Below are 19144 nucleotides of genomic sequence, written 5' to 3'. Positions count from 1 at the left end.
ATTATTTCTCAGTCTCTTTATAGGAATACAACCAGAAAATACAATAAATGTGTGTGTACTGTGTAGTATTAAAAACAGTATAAAAGTATAAGCCGAAGTGTCAAGTATTTAGGGTAAACTCCCTTCCACTTGAGAAATAGCAGGCAGGATGTCTTGAACCTAAATGAAATTAAATCCTAATTTCTAATTCTAATCGAATGACTTCAGGACTTCAGTCTCCTCAAAAAAGCTCAAGAACATGTGTTTCGTGCCAAGAGAGATCACACTAAATACTGACTGATGCCTAAAGAAGACAATTATTCCTGAAAAGTGTTTTGTTTTTAATTTTGTGTACAAATTTCCTGTATTTTCTGTTTGTATCTCAATGAAAAGAGTGAAAAATAAATATGGATGGACATTAAAACTTTGCTAGAACAACAAAGCTGGTGATGATGGCCTAAGACATTTGCACATTACTGTATATTTATTATACGGCAGTGATGGTTGAATAGCCGAAAGCTGTAAAAGTCAAAAGATCAAGTATGAAAGTGAATGATTTTCCTGTACCAAAAATGATTATGATAGCTAAATTATGCAATTAGTGTTCTCGAATATCAACCCCTATCTTCTTTCGGTATTCCATTATTTTGTTTTTATAAACCTGTTAAGCCGACAAAGATAAATCTGTTTTTAATGCATCACAGAGCAAAGCAAAGTAAAAAATTAAAAACCTGGCATATTATGAATAATTGGTCAGTTGTGATTTTGCTGATGCAAGTCTTCAAAGTATCTGTTTACAAAAGTCATTTCAAAATTACAGTAATTTTGATTTGTCAGCAGTATTACAGTATGTAACTTCCTCTGAACAACACTTTATCTCAAGTAAAACTTCATTTAAAATACCTGAAGGAATTGATAAAATGATTATTCAAGATACCCACAGTAGTCTTACTCGGGGGTTTATAATACAGCTTCTTCTTACAACATCTTAACATCTTAACTTGCATCAATATAATTTTATTAGTTCTCAATAAAAGTCAATATATAAATCCACTATTTTAACATCCATGCATCTTCATTTTAACAGGGCTATGCTGATTTACAGTGCAGTATTAGAAAAACATGAAAATCCCACTTTGGACATCAAATACATCCACTCTAAAAGCACCACAGGATCTTCTGGAAGGTTTCAACCACATACGCTGCTGATAAATTCGACCCTGCCCGTGAAATCCAAGGTAAAGTCTCATAATTTAATTTTGATTTCACTCATTGATTTTACATTGACTCCAATCTTTGACATGGCCTTACTCAGTCGATATTAAAGAAATCAAGGTTATATTTTCACAAAATGTTCTTTACGTTAAAGGCGGGGTGCATGATTTTTAAAAAACACACTTGTAGCCAATCAGCAGTAAGGGACGTGTCGACTAAGCGAGATCGTTGTCTGAGTTGCTTATGTGTGGGGCAGGTCTATCAAAAGAAGATCCAGATTCTATTGGGGTAGGGACGTGTTTGTTTGGGTGATTTAAATGTTAACATTGGCTTTCAGAGATCATGCACCCCGCCTTTAAATCACAAAAAAATGACTTTAGCTGGATTTTCACAAGCAGGGTCACATATAGGCTTTAAGACATTCACAATCACATGACATCTATAATGCAATTGGTTCAGTTGGTTTGATGGCCCCTACACCGCATTTGGGTAGATGCAGTTGTTATTAATGGGCTCCACTTGATGAGAACGAGCAATGAATGTGATGAGAACGTTCTGAAGCATCTCAGCTCTCATCTTGCTGATCTGCAGGACCTCTTCATGATTGACCTTCTCCTCCCGGCTGTAGTCCAGAGAAACCTTATTGGTGATAAGCGAGAGCCCCATGACCCTCAGTCCACAATGCTTGGCTACAGTCACCTCAGGAACCGTGCTCATGCCTGCATGGACAGCAGGAGAAGATGGTAATGAGAGGGGAGGAACCAGAAAATCTCTAGTGGCACAGTAGGTTCTTGCATTGCATCATTATATAGCAAACACAGTCTGGATCTTACTTAATACTTAATGAGGACTATTGGGGTCCTGTTGGAAATATGGACACCAAAACTGTACCAAAACAGGCCGGTTATTAAAAAGGCTAGCACATAACCCACAGTACTGCTGTTTGGTAATCTAAGCCCAATTATCTAACATACCCTTCAGCTCATCAGAGGACCAGCAGTGAGTGGTTTATGCCAATCATGTGGCCACAAGCACTGTTGAGATCACTGATTAACCAAATTAAATTGATTGAAGTAGTCTTCGGGTGGCCCTAATCTCATCAGCTACAAGGGCAGGTTTGCTCTGCCTGCCACAATATGGCACATCATTATACATTTTTTTTATAAATGACCTATTAAGGTAGAAGCACTGCATACAAAGAAAACCTCTTTAAAGACATCTCAACACTGAAGGGTACCAATATGCCCACCATCTGATCTAAGTGTGTAATATGCATGTAGCTTGGTTTTGCGGTCCTGTAACACTCAGTTAAAAAAACATGCTAATACAGTAGCACAGCTTCATCTCCTCGTGAAAAAAAGCTTTTTAGAGGGACTGTATGTCACACATTTCAAATAAAACACTACTAATGCTTTTTTTGAGGTGAGGTTTGGGAGCACACTCTTAAAGGAAAACACCACGTTTTTTAAATATTTTACTAAGTTTTAACCTCAACTTAGATAAGGAGCATAAAAACGTCAGTTTGGAGCCAAGGCATGCGCGTCCGTGGGGCCAGAGGCGGAGCCGCGGTATCAAACTTCCACCCAAACGCTCGCGCGACCAATCAACCACGCAAATCATAACGACACGCCCTGTTTCTATAGCATCAAATTACAAGCTAAAATAAAACTTTCCACAATAATGAACACTTGAACATATTTCAGCGTGATAACATCTACTTGAAATGACCAAAACCATCTTTGGGAAAATTTTATTGGAAGTGTAAATAATTTTTTTATTTAGAGCAGAGTCCCATTCGGTTTATGACTCTTACTGCAGCAGCCAGCAGGGGGCGATCAAAGAGCCAGAGGCTTCACTTTTCAAGGCTTATGAGGCACAACCAAAATTAATACATACCTATGTTTTTTCAATACATGCACTTAATCTTTGTACAGCGCATCGTGAATGTGTTAGCATTTAGCCTAGCCCCCTTGGGATCCAAACAGGGATGAATTTAGAATCCACCAAACACTTCCATGTTTTCCCTATTTAAAGACTGTTACATGAGTAAGTATGGTGGCACAAAATAAAACGTTTTTTTTAAGCGGATAAAAATGAGAACTATATTGTATAATGGAAGAGCACTTAGTTTGCAGCAAGTCAAAGTGCTGCAAACTAAGTGCTAAGTCACAATCCTCTCCAGGGTGCGGTTACCCCTATTGCTTGTATACTTTTTTCTACCACATCTTTTCCTTCCCTTCGCCTTTCTATTAATGTGCTTGGACACAGAGCTCTGTGAACAGCCAGCCTCTTTTGCAATGACCTTTTGTGTCTTGCCCTCCTTGTGCAAGCTGTCAATGGTCGTCCTTTGGAAAATGTCAAATCAGTCGACTGAGAGACCATTTAAAAGCATTTTCAGGTGTTTTGAGTTAATTCGCTGATTAAAATGTGGCACCAGGTGTCTTCAATATTGAACCTTTTCACAATATTATAATTTCCTCAGATACTGAATTTGGGATTTTCCTTAGTTGTCCGTTATAATCCTCAAAATTAAAAGAAATAAGCATTTGAAATATATCAGTCTGTGTGTAATAAATAAATAAAATATAAAAGTTTCACTTTTTGAATGAAATTAGTGATATAAATAAACTTTTTCATGATATTCTATATGATATATAGAGTAGAGATGCTAATTTAGTAAACATATCTATGGGTTATATTTGGGGTAATGGACAAACGACCTAAATGCTTGTAAGGGTTCTTATGGAACCATGCACCCAAAATTAGTTCTTCTATAGCATCATGAATCTCCTTTATTTTCAAGACTGTATTGGCTTGTGTGTTGTGGCTGTCCATACCCACTGAGTCGCTTCCTAAGATTTGCAGCATGCGTGCCTCAGCAATGGTCTCAAAGTTTGGTCCACTAACCATACAGTAGACCCCCTCACGCACAAAATTGGAGTATCCTAGCTCAGCAGTGATGTCTAGAGTAAGCTTTCTCAGGTCTTTGCTGTAAGCATCAGACATACAGGGAAACCTGATCCCAAACCTTAAGAAAAGAGAAAATTTTAGAGTTAGCCTTTTCTATACAATGGAAAGCAGCGCATAAATAATTTCAAATACTGCTCACTCCATCTCCCATACCGTTCATCATTGGGTCCACACAGTGGGTGCTGTCCAGCAAACCCAGGCAAGTTAATATGATCCTTAATGATCATGATGTCTCCCACTTTAAAATCTTGACAGAGACCTCCAGAAGCATTAGTTACAATAATGGTCTCCACACCCATCAGCTTGAAGATCCGAACCGGAAATGTGACCTAGAAAAAAGAAGAAACAAACTGTCATTCGCCACAGATAATCTCCATGTACTATACGATCACTAAACCCTCAGGGGTGGTTTCCAGAATATGGATTATCTTAAACCAGGACTAAACCTTAGTTTAAATAGGAAATATAACTACTTTTAACAAACATGTCTTCTAAAAACATAACTTGTGTGCATTTTGAGGCAAAATAAAGGGAACTGATGTATTTGAAGATATGTCAGTGCAAGTTGTTGTCAGTTTGGACAGCTCTTACATTTATTTTAGTCTAGGACTGGTCTAATCCCTATCTGCGAAATTGCCCCTCAGTGTCCACATGACTGTGGGTGTCCTATAACATATCATGGGATTTATCCCCAAGGTAATGGATGCAAAATGTGCCATGGTTTTCCACAGTGGCTATCCATAGTTTTAGCAAGGATTCAATGTGATCCTCTATGAAAAGTCCAGGTTTTATCATCTAATTACAAGATTAGGAGTAAACTTTATTTTAAAAGATAATGTTTTAGACAGAGATACAGTATATTGTTGCTGTGGTCAGTAACTCACAAGTGTGTTCTATCAAAACCAGGTGGAATTTTGAACAAATGTAAAACGACCTCAGTGTAATTTTACTTTAAACTTAAGTAGTAATTTGTTACTTTCGACCCCACCTGCAGGGACGAAAGTAACACACAGGTGGGTCAAAAGTAAAACAACAAAACAAGATAGATTTTTGTGTTACACGTATTTTTATTAAATATAACTATGACCTTGTTAATATGTAACTGCAAACATATTTTGTAATTTATCTTTGTAAAAAATAATAAAAATACATTTTCATTTTTATATTTCAGTTTTATCAAATGTTTCAAAAGCAACCAACAGTACAAACTTAAATTGTTGAGAATAAAAAAATTTTTAACAGTTTGAACACTATGAAAATGAAATTAAATCAAATTAGAATAATATAAATTTTTTACATATACAACAGTATTAGCAGGGGGACAAAAGTAACAATTGTTACTTTAGACACAACAGGATCTCTTCACATTTAAACTCTCAGATTTACTTTTATTTTGAAAAACTCAGAGAGGTCAAACTTCAGGATGTGTTAGAGCACTAAATAACCTGAAGATTGATCAGTACTGTAACACATGAAACGGGAAACACAATGAGTTATAAGAAAAAATTAGTGCTTTGGGAATTTACTTATCATGGTTGAAAACACCTTTCTGGATCTACACACGGAAAACGGGGAGTAAATAATGCGATATTTGTCAGCTCTGTCAAGGATAAAGATGCTGTCATAGTGTTGGATGCGAATGTTATCAGGGCTCTGAGAAAATCGCTTTGTTACTTTCGTCCCACGTTACTTTTGCCCGGTTCTCTCCTACATTATGTAGAATAGAAGACAGTATATCACAAAAATAGCTGGGGTTTCAAAGGCAGGGTCACAATTGAAGGAGGCGCAATGATATTGCCCGAAAATAGCACCTTAGTAACTTTCAATGGCAGGGGACTGTTTCCGGCACTGCGTAATATCATTGCGCCTCCTGCAGCCAGGTTACGGCTGCAAAGTCAATGATTATTACGCTAGAATGAGAGTATAGCTCCTAGCCATATCTGCCTAGAAAATCGCAACTTTTAATTTTCAGTCTTTTCAATCAGTCTTAGTACACAATGTAGCTACAGAAGAGTCAAGTTTTATATAAGAAAAATATCAAAACTCTTTAGTTATTTTTTATCGCAATGCTAATGGTCTAATCAGATTCAATGGATTGTGCTAAGCTATGCTAAAAGTGGTTGCGCCAGACCTGGAGATTGACTGAATGGATTCCAAAATGGTAAAAATCAAATGTGTAACTCTAGGGAAGCTGGAAAATTTGTATATTTTTTTTAAAAAGTGAAGTGTCCCTTTAAAGGAATAGTCTACCCTTTTTCCATATTAAACTATGTTATTACCTCAACTTAGACAAATTAATACATGCCTATCTTTTTTTAATGCGTGCACTGTACAGCGCTTTGTGAATGTGTTAGCATTTAGCCTAGCCCCATTCATTCCTATGGTATCAAACAGGGAAGCCACCAAACACTTCCGTGTTTTCCCTATTTAAAGACTGTTACATGAGGAGTTATACCAGTAAGTATGGTGCCACAAAATAAAACTTTTTTTTGGTACCATAGGAATGAATGGGGCTAGGCTAAATGCTAACACATTCACAACGCGCTGTTAGGGTGGCCATTCGTGCCAGTTCCGCCGGACACGTCCCGAACATGTTTTCGGGTTCGCTCTCCGCGCCGCGTCGCGTTGGTCAACCACATACGTCATCAAAGTTTAATATTCCGGGTTCAATTTCAGAAAAGCAACCATTACATTTCAAGGTAAGAATGAAACTACAATGATTGTATGTCTTAAAAGAAATAAATCTTCATTTTCTAATGTATTTTAACTGAAATGTGAGAACCTTGATGACGTATGCGGTCGAGCAACGCGACTTCCGGAGAACAAACCCGAAATCCTGTTTGGGACGTGTCCGGCGGAACTGGCACGAATGGCCACCCTACGCGCTGTACAGTGCACGCATTGAAAAAAGAGAGGGACGTATTAATTCATCTAGGTTGAGGTAATAACATAGTTTAATGTGGCAAAAGGGTAGACTATTCCTTTAAGCTTTAGTAATCCAAAATGGTATACATATAGGATTGTAGAGCAGCGTGCCATTAAGTGAAGTGTCAATATGAGCAGGAAATGAACAATGAATCTGCAGGCTCAGTATAGCGCAGCACAATAGAGATGTCACAGTCTGTCAGCTTGTCCTCCATCTGATGAACCAAAATGGATATGTGGGGCAGCCACATGCAACATAGCCATTACAACTGTACACTTAAGGGTCATGAAGGTGCACAGGCACATTTTCAGAAAATACACTCCAAACCACTGCTTTTTAAATCAAAGCCAACATCTTTATGGGTTGTAAACTCTCAGAAATGACTATATTTGAGTCTCTAATGTTCTTGAGAGAATTGACCTACAGTAGGAGCTACATTATATAGATGGTTCATTGATAACATATCACTGGTTGATAAATGTGCAGTAGTAAAACTTCACTTTAAATTTATATGAAAGGAAGGCACACTATTTTTTTTTTAAATATATGATTTGCTAATCTTTCGTGCCTTTTAGGATAGATTATATGCTGCTTCAGTGTGTTTATATGGCAGAAAGAAAATAGACATTATGACATTAAAAACAAAACCAATGGTTTTGAAGGCTAGAGGTTAATAAAAGAGGTTACTGATGGCTTTAATACCTTAGCATCACATTAGGAGTGAAAGGCTCTTGCCTGGCTATGGTGACCATGGCAACTGATTGTAATGCATCGTGTCATGTTGTCAGGGCTGCAATTATTGTAAATGTCCCACTACAGGGCAAGAGGTTGTAGATTCCTCTGTAATTTGGTAAAAGTGGCTTCCTGGCCCTTTGTGCAACAGACAAATTGTTCCCCTGTAGACGGATGTGCATTTGGCTTAGTTTGAGCTTTAGCTAGAAGCTCAGACAATCTTTACTGTGTTTAGGTAAGTTTAGCCAATTAAGACAAGTTAACTAACCAAACATAAATTAACTAGAATATGGGGACAAAATGGTAAATTAAAATGCCCCCTAGCTTTAACCCCTTAAAAAATACACCTTTGCACCTAAATGGTTCATATTAGTACCTCAGAAGCAGAGTTGTAATAAAGTAGTAATTTTACTTTCTAGATATCTGTAAATGTACTTTATCAGTGTTTTTCTTAGGAAAGCATATCACATTCGTAAGCTTGTTTATGGTAAGTTTAAAACAGTTTAAAATCCCTTAATTTTGTGCTGTTTAAACCATCAAATTGGACTAATACTGTAACATCTATGACTAACAATTTCGTTTTGAACATTACATGAAACCTTACATAATGAAATAAAACAATGTCATCAAACGCAACATTTATAAGACTTGATTACTTTACCTCATCCGTTAACACGATTTCTTGCTCCCGTCTGATTGATGGCCATCAGCGGTTGAATTAAATACAACAAATCCCATAATTCCATGCTGCTTTAGTGTCATAAATCAATGTCATTGTTATTTTTTTGATCGTGCGCATTCTAGCGGTGGATTCTACAAAGTTAAACTTCTACTTACACTTACTTTAGTCAAAGTAAAAAAGCACTAGAATTTTAAGATAATCATGTAATAAAGGCGGGGGGCATGATCTCTGAAAGCCAGTGTTGACATTTGAAATCACATAAACAAACACGCCCCTACCCCAATAGAATCTGGACCTTCTTTTGATAGACCCGCCCCACAGATACGCAACCCAGGCAACGATGTCTGTTAGTAGACACGCCCCTTACTGCTGATTGGCTACAAGTGTGTTTTGGTACTTGGCCCGGTTCCCTTTTCCAAAGCGTTTTCCAAAAATTGTGCACCCCGCCTTTAAATGAAATTTAATAAAATATAGTGAAATACAAAACTGTGATACAACATATAAGCCAATTAAACCTCTTAAACGTTTTGACTTTTAACCTATGAAAACAAATTTAACATGACGCATTAACATAAACATATTTGACCTCATTTTTTAAAGTATACAGATTGCTGCATAGTACATAACAGTACATCAAATGTATGCATATTTGTGGTACATATTAGGACCTTTTTAGAGGGTACTGACCTAGTGATAGCATGGGACCATTTTTGACCTTATAGCCAATAGTTCTTCTATGGCATTTTAGCACCTTTATTTTTAAGAATGCATGTTAATCTGTTTCATACTTAACATGCTAACACTCTAACGCAGGAAAGAATGCAGAATAATATGTTAAAGTATTTGGTTTGGCAATATGACGTCCAGAAAAGATGTGCACAATAAGCTTTTCACCAAACGTCACATGAACATTTGGCATTATCTTTATGCTCATTTTAATTTAACATACTGTAGCATGCAACAGACTACAACAGCAAACTGACAATGCAAGGCTGTGATTTGAGAGTGACAGTGGCAGTTTGTTTCTCCTCTGCACCTGCATTCTCAGCATTCATGCCGTGTGCTTCCTGATTGTGACAGATAAAGTTAATGGCCCATACAGGAGGTAACAGCTTCGCTCTGTTTTGCAAATAGGATCTGTTTTCATCGAGTTCTTGTCCTTGAGGTAATGTTTTGAGGAACAAAGGCCATTGAAAAACATGTAGTTCAAGCATTGATGACATAAAATAAACAAGGACTTGTCATTTAAAGTTCACTTCAAGAAACCCTTGCATATGCAAGCAAGTATTATAAATGGATAGATCCTAAAAGTCAATTGAGGCTGGTACAAGAATAACAGAGGCGAAGAACATTAAAGGGATAGTTCACCCAAAAATGAAAATTCTGTCATCATTTACTCATCCTCATGTTGTTCTAAACTAAATTTTTTTTTTAATGAACACAAAAGAAGATATTTTGAGGAATGATGGTAAACACACAGCATATAGTGTCCATTGACTTCCATAGTAGGAAAATAATATTTTGGAAGTATTGTAATAAATGATGAAGAAAATATTTTGATAAATGATGGAAAGCACACAGTTGATGGTACCCATTAAATTCCCTCATACTTTTTTATTCCTACTATGAAAGTCAATGGACACTATATGCTGTGTGTTTACCATCATTTCTCAAAACATCTTATTTTGCGTCCATCAGAAAAAAAGACATTCATACAGGTTTAAAACAACATGAGGATGAGTAAATGATAACAGAATTTTCTTTTTTGGGTGAACTCTCCTTTTAAACATGTTGACGTTCCTTAAGATTAACTGGTAGAGTTTTGTGTAAGCAGGACAAAAGGTTGCAGGTTTGATTCCCAGGGAACACACATAGCTCATAAATGTATATTTTGATTGTACGGCTTAGTTTACGCTGAAGGTCATAATGCTCAGTTCACATTATCATTTATATGCGACCGTATACGTCCCTTAAGGCGGGGTACACGATCTCTGAAAGCCAATGTTGACATTTGAAATCACCTAAACAAACACGCCCCTACCCCAATAAATAAAATCTGGACCTCTTTTTGATAGACCCGCCCCACACATATGCAACCCATGTAACGATGTTGGTTAGTAGACACGCCCCTTACTGCTGATTGGCTACAAGTGTGTTTTGGTATTCAGCCTGACTCCCTTTCCAAAGGGTTTTTCAAAAATCGTGCACCCCACCTTTAAGTGATTTGCATGCACAGAATTGTGACATCTGTTGTATTTCAATGGTGTAAAAGTCAAATGTAAATGTGACATGGCAGTTCAGGCTGAAGTCGCATCGCAATTCATCAGATATGTATCCGATTTAGGACCACATATGAAAGTAGCCTGGGTCTGATTTGAAAAAATCTGATTTGTGCTAATAAGACTATCATTAGAAATCAGATATGGGTCACATTTGGGCCACTTTCGCCACTTTGGATAAAAGCTTCTGGCAAACGTGTAAATGTAAACATTATACATAAGTCACAAAAGTTATAAAAAATATGTGTTTGTTAAATCAGCTTACCTTGCACAATGAGTAGCCCTCATAGAGATGAAACCTTCCTTGCATGAAGACACAGGACTTGCCTTTGATATGACCAAACACAAGACACCCCTCGTGGCCAGGAACTATGCACAGGACACACACATCAGTAAAAACATCTACATTAGGTACATATTTTGCTCAAATGATATAATATTATATTAAATTAAACTTTATGGGTTGCACTTGGTCTAACACGATGTAATATATGAAGCGGCGTGTGATGATAAACTGCAGTGCACTGCGCTCTAAAGCTGTCTTTGTCTGATAAATAACCTCATCCTTTAAAGCATTTACTCTTTGCTCTTTTCCTAATATATTGCGTCTACCCAAGGAGAGGAGATATCCATCTGATGATGCATTACTCTGGAACAAGCACATAAAGGGTCACATTCTGCTATCCAAAAGTGCAGCCATCTAATCCTTTTCTGAAATGTAATGTTAATTGACTAATGATGACTTTTCCCAAGTCTCAGACTTGGAGATCCTGCTGGCTTGGCTGTATTTGTAAGAAATTCATCGATTTGCATTTGTTTACTCATTCAACATACTGATGGTCTCAAACAGCCAATCAAAAGAGTCGTTTCCGGTCCTTCGGGAGGACTGCTGATGTCATCGCGGATGGCATTACCAAGACTGATCATCATCATCGTGCATCATTAGAGGAGTAACACAGGTACAACAAACTTTGTTTTCTAAATTTATAAGCCAGTGGGAGACTGCAGTTTGTTTGTGGCTTCAGGAACTCGTATTGACATGCTTGCAGGTCGACTGAGCTAAGTGAATGAGACCTTGTTTAAATGTAACCTTGAATTCTGGCTGATGAGATTTGTTTGGCCCTAAAACCTGCAGCGTAATGAGGTTCTGCCTGGAATAATAGCTCTATTTTAGGGGCCGATCTGTCTTTCCTTGCTTGAGCGTTGATAAATGGCTCTCACAAAAACTATAAGGGCTCAGATAGGGAAGCGTTACCCTCAGCGTGAAATTTATTTCCTGTAACCCTCCGAAAATGAATGAGCAAATGAAGTTCAGCGCATGCAGTCTGATTTTCATTTTAATCAGACGTCACGCAATTTGGCTAAACAATATGGGTAATGAGAAAAGTTTGGAGATAAATATAGCACTGCTTCACATTTCTTAATTACCTGAACTTTGCTTGAATAAAAAAATAATCATTTGTGAATATTTTTAAATAAAATTGACAAACAATTTAATAAAGAATGCCTGGGTGCAAATATATACCCATAAATTAAATACAATCAGTGACTTGGTAGCCCCAATATCTGTCACTTAAAGTTTATGAAATCTGATATTCGACAGATTTAGACACATTGAACATATTTAAATGTTGTTCTTACTCTTTTAAGCCACGATTTCAATGCACACACACAAGCTACAGGTGGTGCAAATACGATCTCATGCATCTGAACACTTCTCAAGATTATTCACCTCACCGTATAAATATTTAAATCTGTCCGAGATATCATAGTATGAACTCCCTGTGGCAGATATTAGGGGCTATTTTTGCTCCGGTCATATTTTATTCATAGTCAGTAGTTATTCATTTTGTAGCTCATATTACCAAGACCCGTGAGTAATTTGTTAGCCACACAATGCAATGAGAGACAGAATAATAAACTTGATTTCTGATTCAACAACTGCACTTTTATAGACTTGAAATGTTGGCGAAAATGACTAGGGTGTGTAAATTCACAGCAAGACATTCACATCATTTACTTTATTATGTTTACATTGAAATCAAACTTCCTTAAGCCAATAGAATGACACAGGTTCTAATCACCTATTGCTGAATCATATTTATTGCAGATATGTAGTAACAAAACTATACTATTAGTATCAAAAATATAGTATAACCCAAATAAAACTGGGTATATGTTGTGACTAAAAACATAAATCAAACTATGTTATATTTTACCATCTTCAACCATGCTTGAAGTGTACTTCACTGAAAAGAATTATTCATTCAAATTACTAAATTTTTTTAAGGTAAGTGGTTGCAATCACTTTATTTAAGCTACATTTAAACAAAAAAAAATTAGAAAGGCAAAACAAAACAAAAACTTTTGTTTAAATGTAGCTAAAATAAATTGATTGCAACCACTTACCTTAAATAAATTGAGTAAATTAAATGAATCATTTTTTTCAGTGTTCTGGCATTTTATTAGCTTCTTGATATCTCACCTTAGGATGTATTCAAAACAATATTGAAAAAGTTCCCATCTATCTATATTGCTTTATCTTTGTTATTTCTTCCAAGTCATGCATTTAAAAAAAGTGAATAAACTGATATGTGTCGTTTTTGCCAAAATAACTTGGAGATGTACCATATTCTATCATGTAAGCGAGGTCAACAGGTGTTTGCTTTTATGTCTTTTACATCTAAAAGTATAAGCATTGTCTATGCTTGGGATATGGTTAGACGTCTATTACTGTGGGTTCACACCAGATGCGAGTTCAACGATTTGCATGAGTAGATTACATACAAAGTCAATTCAAAGACGCGATCAGGCGCATCATTCGCATCGCCCCGCGAATTGGGCGGCGTGAAAACAATTCCTTCACGCAAGTTGAAAATACTCAACTCAAGTGAAAAATTTGCATGACACAAAGCTAAATCCCGCGAGTAATCTAGAGCGAGTAACGCAATGCTACGTGTTTGGTGTGTACTAGAGGTCTTCTTGGGTCCAAAGAAATTTACCCGACCCGAAATGACCCAAATCACTTCATACCCGACGTGCATAAATATATATATATTTTTTAAAGAAAGACCCGACTCCAGACAATCCCGAAAAAATAAGATCCGAGTCCGACCCAAACTAGTGGCAAATTTTTTAACCCGACTGAATCCGAATGTAAACGGCACTGACGTGTGTGCATTCTGCAGATCCACACGCAGCAGTCAGACAGAAAGAAACCCCGATGGCCTCGCAACCAATTTGGCAAGCTGCTCCATTTGTTTTACTTTGTTGTCTTATGACGACACCAAGGTAACCGCTAAAATTTACATTTAAAATTGACTGACATGTCTATCTAAACGAAAATTAACCTACCGCAAGCCACACAATGTCGCAAGCGCCCTTGGCAAACAGATGAGAGGTTTGAAAAGAACATTGATGCACACACGTGAGAGTTCGGGTCTTCTCGGATCCGTTCGGCAAAAACACATTTATTTTAAATTACCTGAGACCGCTATTATTGTACCCGAACCCGTGTCCGAGGCACATGTGAAACTTTTAGACCCGAAACCCGATTGGGTCTCAGGTCGGACCTCAGGTTATTGGATCTAAGTGGACCCGTGAAGACCTCTAGTGTGTACGTTAGAATTTCGAATTTTTCCTTTATCCAAAATTGCTTGCTTGTTGTTATATAAATTTTTTTAACTATGGTTTCAGCCATAATTCAGCTACAATATGTTTCCATAACTCCAGTACCTGTGCTTACTGGGAAATTAGGAATGTCCTCATAGCGGAAGGTCTGTTTGTTAGAGACGTTCTCAGCGAGGAGCCCCAGACCCGAGCCGCACACGATGGCGATCTTCGGCCTGTGTCTTGTTCTGCTCATTAGCCATTCGGTGGTCAGTTTACAGTCATCAAAAGAGCAGCAGCTTGAGTGAGAAAATGAGAAAGAAAGATGAGCTCCTAGACAATCACAAATCATATCAGACAAGGTCACTAAATGACAATTTTACTGTCTGTTAATTACCAGCTGGTGTTTACAATCAAATGATCTACAGTAGTTCGTCAAAAATTCAAGGCTGCGTGATATAATGAAATCACAAAAGAAATTTTAAGAAAAGTAACAAGTAAAATCACTTCCTAAATGGCTAAAGAAGCTTTTAGATATGTTCACTGTATTGATTACATTTTTATTACATTTATAGGCATTAATACTGTAGCAGATGCTTTTATTCAAACTATGACTTACAATGGTGAGGAAAACAATGTAGAGATTAATCTTAAGGAGAAAATAATGCAACATGATCTCACAGAAAGTTGTGTTATTGTGACGAAAAATTGCATTAATTTATTCGTGTCCATGGCACAAAATTTAGCTTTATTTCATGCATGGAGCACGAATGTCTTTGTCGTGTCACTCGCACAAATTTATATTCATAGTTGGCACGACTTTCTTTTTGTGTCATTTTATGTTTTGTTTTCTCATTTTTTCCTACTTTTACATCATTGTCACTTAGGGTTAGGAATAGATTTGGGGTTTGGGGTAGGATGTACTTTGTTTTTGTTCCGCTTTTAAAACTATTCTCGCCTGGAGTTGGGGTTAGAGTTGGGGTTTGGGTCAGAATGTCTAAAAATGTAACAAAGTGATTCTAACCCCAAGCGACAATGGTAAAAAAATAGGAAAAAACTATGAGAAAACAATACATAAAATGCCACGAAAAAGAAAGTGCAACGGACACGAAATTTATAGAAATTTTTGCAAGTAACACGACAAAGACATTCGTGCTCAAGCCATAAAAAAGCTGAATTTTGTGCCATGGATACAAATAAAATAATCAAACTTTTCGTGGCTATAACACGACTGTCTGTGAATTAATATGAGAAGTGAAATACAACGTATCAGTTAATGTGGTAATAAATGTTGTATATTTTCAAATGCTAAAAAACAGCATAAAAGATAAATTAAAAGCTTTTAAAAAATAAATTATAATAGAAACCAAGTCACATATTTCAAATTCTAATTTGAGTCCAAAAACACATGTAAAGCAAATTATCTGCATGCAATAGTCAAGGTTCTAATTTATTTAAGTAAATGTAATATTTTTTCAATAGTTAGTCTCTCTGTATGCATTATTTATAAAGTAAATTATATATATATATCACATAAGAGTAAGAATTACCATGAGCTTTCCTTGGTGTGCATGATCTCAGTTTTTGGTAGTCATAAACTTAGAGCACATGGAAAAAAATAACTTGTACTGTATGAGAACAGATAAGAGAGAGAGAGAGAGAGAGAGAGAGAGAGAGAGAAAACTAGATAGCATAACCTGTCAATGGACTGTATGGTCTCATCTCATTGGCTGCATAAATGGTGCGTGAGGAAACCTCCATATTCATTCCAAGAAATTAAAATGTCCCCTGAAAAAACATGACTTTATACACACTGAAATGAATGAAAACAAACAGACAGGTATAGACAGCTAGTATACAGGCAGTGTAATGAATTTCCTTTAGTTTATGTTGTAGGTCTACACGTAACTCTTATTCAAAATGTTGCGTTTATTTTACACCATGTTCAAGTATTCAAACACAACTGAAGTTTGATTTAAAAACTATAACCCAGATGGGTCTGTTCCTGAGGGAACTTCTAGACCCCAGACAATGTTAAATCCATAAATGCCTAAAGAAAATGGCAAGAAAAATAATGAAATAATTAGTATGCATTTTTAATAGATAAAGCTGGAGTATACTGCAACTCTTGGTTTAAAAAAATATATTTTTTGTGCACTTACGTATTTTTATTTGTACATTTTAAAGTGTGCAAGCAGTGTTACAGAGTATAGATTAGTTCAATTACGCATGTGTGTATTGTCATATGTTTGTTTTTATAAAAAAAACTTTTAAATGACATTATTCAGACTAATCCTTTTTTTCTCATTTGCTGCATTTTTTTATGAGACATGTTTTGTATAGGGGCTTTTATTGAGCAAGGGGTCCAAGGTAGCACCTGTTAATGAGTAATACTAAGATGTTAAATTGCGTAAGTTAAATGTTTTCCAAAGCAAGCTGACCGGCAGGGACATCCATGTGAATGGATTAATTATTTATTAAACTTTACTGGGTTCAGATGGTGAAAAGATTACTTTCCCAAGTGCACATTTTTAGCTGAAAGGGAATGTACGGAAGGGTAGTCACGAGGTTTGTGTGGCGTTTTGGCGTTAATTTACTCTAAAATCGGATGTCGCTTATTCCTGCTGTGTTGTTGGTTTTGTGTGTTTTTTTTTTAATCTGATGAGGCATTGCAGGGGTGACAGGTGAGACTGACCGTGACTGTTAGTCCAGATGCACAGTCTGCCAGCTGTCTGGCCAACATAAACTCTCAGTCGGAGCCGCAGGGTCCCTTCAGTTAGCAAACAAGTACCTACAGGAAAAAGTAGTGTGTACTTTTTATGCACAGTCCCCGCTGCACGTGTCTGAAGTGTTTTGCAGGTTTTTGTGGGGTTATATAAGGTACAGTACGGTAAATATTATCCTTTGGCTGAAAACCACTGCGTTTATGAGTTCATCAAAATTGGGTAAAATATGGACAAACTGTAGGTTTAAATTTACCCAAAAAAGGGTCATATTTGATCCAGCCATGTTGAAAGCCCAGCTTTCATAGAGTGTATATTGTTTTCTAAGGTGTATATGCCTTTCAGATGTGCACACTGACTGTCTGCACAGGATTCATTATATTGTTGATGGCATCTATACCAACTTATCCTTTCTTATTTTTTGTCCATTATCCTAAATATGACCCATCCTCCTAGATCTGATAACCCCAACTGAAACCTTTAGTATTTTTATTTTTCATTTAGTTATATTATGTTGTATGTTTTTTTAAAGGTGCAGTGTGTAGATTTTAGTGGCATCTAGTGGTGAGGTTGTGTATTGCACCCCTTCCTTTCGAAGCACATAGAGAAGCTATGGTAGCCGTCACAAGACAAACATGTCATCGTTTGAGATAACGAAGTGACAAACACGCTTTATAGAAAAGTTTGTCCGTTTAGGGCTACTGTAGAAACATGAAGGCACAAAATGGTGGCTTCCATGTAAGGGGACCCTCAGTGTAGATACAAACATCTTATTCTAAGGTAATAAAAACAATACAGTTTATTTTGTAAGGTATTTATACAACACAGTTATCTATATTATATTGCATTGCTGTCTAAAGATCCTTCTAAAATTTACACACTGCACCTTCAAGTGATTTTAAATGTTTCTGTCCTTATGGGGTCACACATAAACAAAACAATGCTTGATTACAAATGTAACTCAATATACAATTTCACCCAACGCTGACTTTTTGTATTTGCTGTCATTGTGAGTGAATCATCTACCTTGCTGTGAACCATTTATCTTGAGAAGATCTGAAAAATTATGCTTGCATTTTAATTACAATATAATAAAGCATGCACTCAGAAGTTCAATGAAATTTCCTTTGTTTCCAACGCATCGACTGTTTAAGTGTTTGTGTTGAGGTGTCTTTGTGTTTTCAATGCATTATATAATATTTCCTAATGCTTTCCTATTGTGAATCTTTAAAACAAGAGCTTTAAAATCAAAGTTGGGCTTGAAGCTTACTATAATTAACCATCTGAACTTTGTTGAGAGCAAAGATTAATGATCCATCAACCCTAAATAAATTCACTGGCTGCCCTTGCTGAACTGTCTGATCTGTCAAGCCTGAAATCTCTATAGAGTCCTGTCTGTTTTTTCCATAAAAAATAAGTTAAGATGACTAGACTAATGACATTACTTTACAAAGTGTCAACACTGTCTTACTTATGAATCAATATGCAATCATTGTGAAATAGCTATTCCATCTTCCCACTGTCAGAGAGCAGCTGGAAAAAAGCGATGCAAAAAAGTCTCATCTTTTTTTCGTGGGGTTTTAAATCAATATGGCTTCTGCATTTTGCTTACACTGTACTTTGATCGTCTACAAATAAAACCCAGCCGGAAATCAAGGCCACTATGCGTGAAAACTTGCAAAATAAGATTGCGCATACAAATAAGTCCTCAGGACAAAAGACACCGCATATACAAAAACAAAAAACTGGTTTCTTTATCTGTGCATCATATCTAGAACTATAATTTATTAATATTGACAGATACATTTAACATTAATACAGTATAGCCTCAAGCATTTTTTTTACTTTGTGAAAACGTATATGAAAAGAGAACCCAACATACTATGAATTTGTCTTTTCTTTTCTTCCTACAGTATAATGGTTATGTGCACGCACAAATATTAAGGAACAGCAACTCCAAACTTGAGTGATGTAAGTGTAAATGTAAAGACATTTATACCAAACACTCAAAAGCCATTTTCTCCGACTC

The 19144-nt window shown here is 36.4% G+C and overlaps 1 protein-coding gene across 1 annotated transcript; it reads right to left on the bottom strand.

The window, feature by feature from the left end:
* Positions 1-975: 975 nt before the first annotated feature.
* On the bottom strand, positions 976-16091 carry pnp4b (purine nucleoside phosphorylase 4b). Its single transcript, XM_065298494.2, has 6 exons — positions 15943-16091; positions 14519-14691; positions 11049-11152; positions 4318-4493; positions 4032-4222; positions 976-1913 (listed from the first exon to the last, which is right to left on the bottom strand). Exons 1-6 carry the CDS (start codon positions 15963-15965, stop codon positions 1669-1671), a joined length of 912 nt encoding a protein of 303 aa, XP_065154566.1. The 5' UTR covers positions 15966-16091; the 3' UTR covers positions 976-1668.
* Positions 16092-19144: the final 3053 nt, after the last annotated feature.

Source organism: Paramisgurnus dabryanus, chromosome 13 (assembly GCF_030506205.2).
Source record: "Paramisgurnus dabryanus chromosome 13, PD_genome_1.1, whole genome shotgun sequence".
Classification (NCBI taxonomy): domain Eukaryota; kingdom Metazoa; phylum Chordata; class Actinopteri; order Cypriniformes; family Cobitidae; genus Paramisgurnus; species Paramisgurnus dabryanus.
This window is presented reverse-complemented; position numbering and strand designations above follow the sequence as displayed.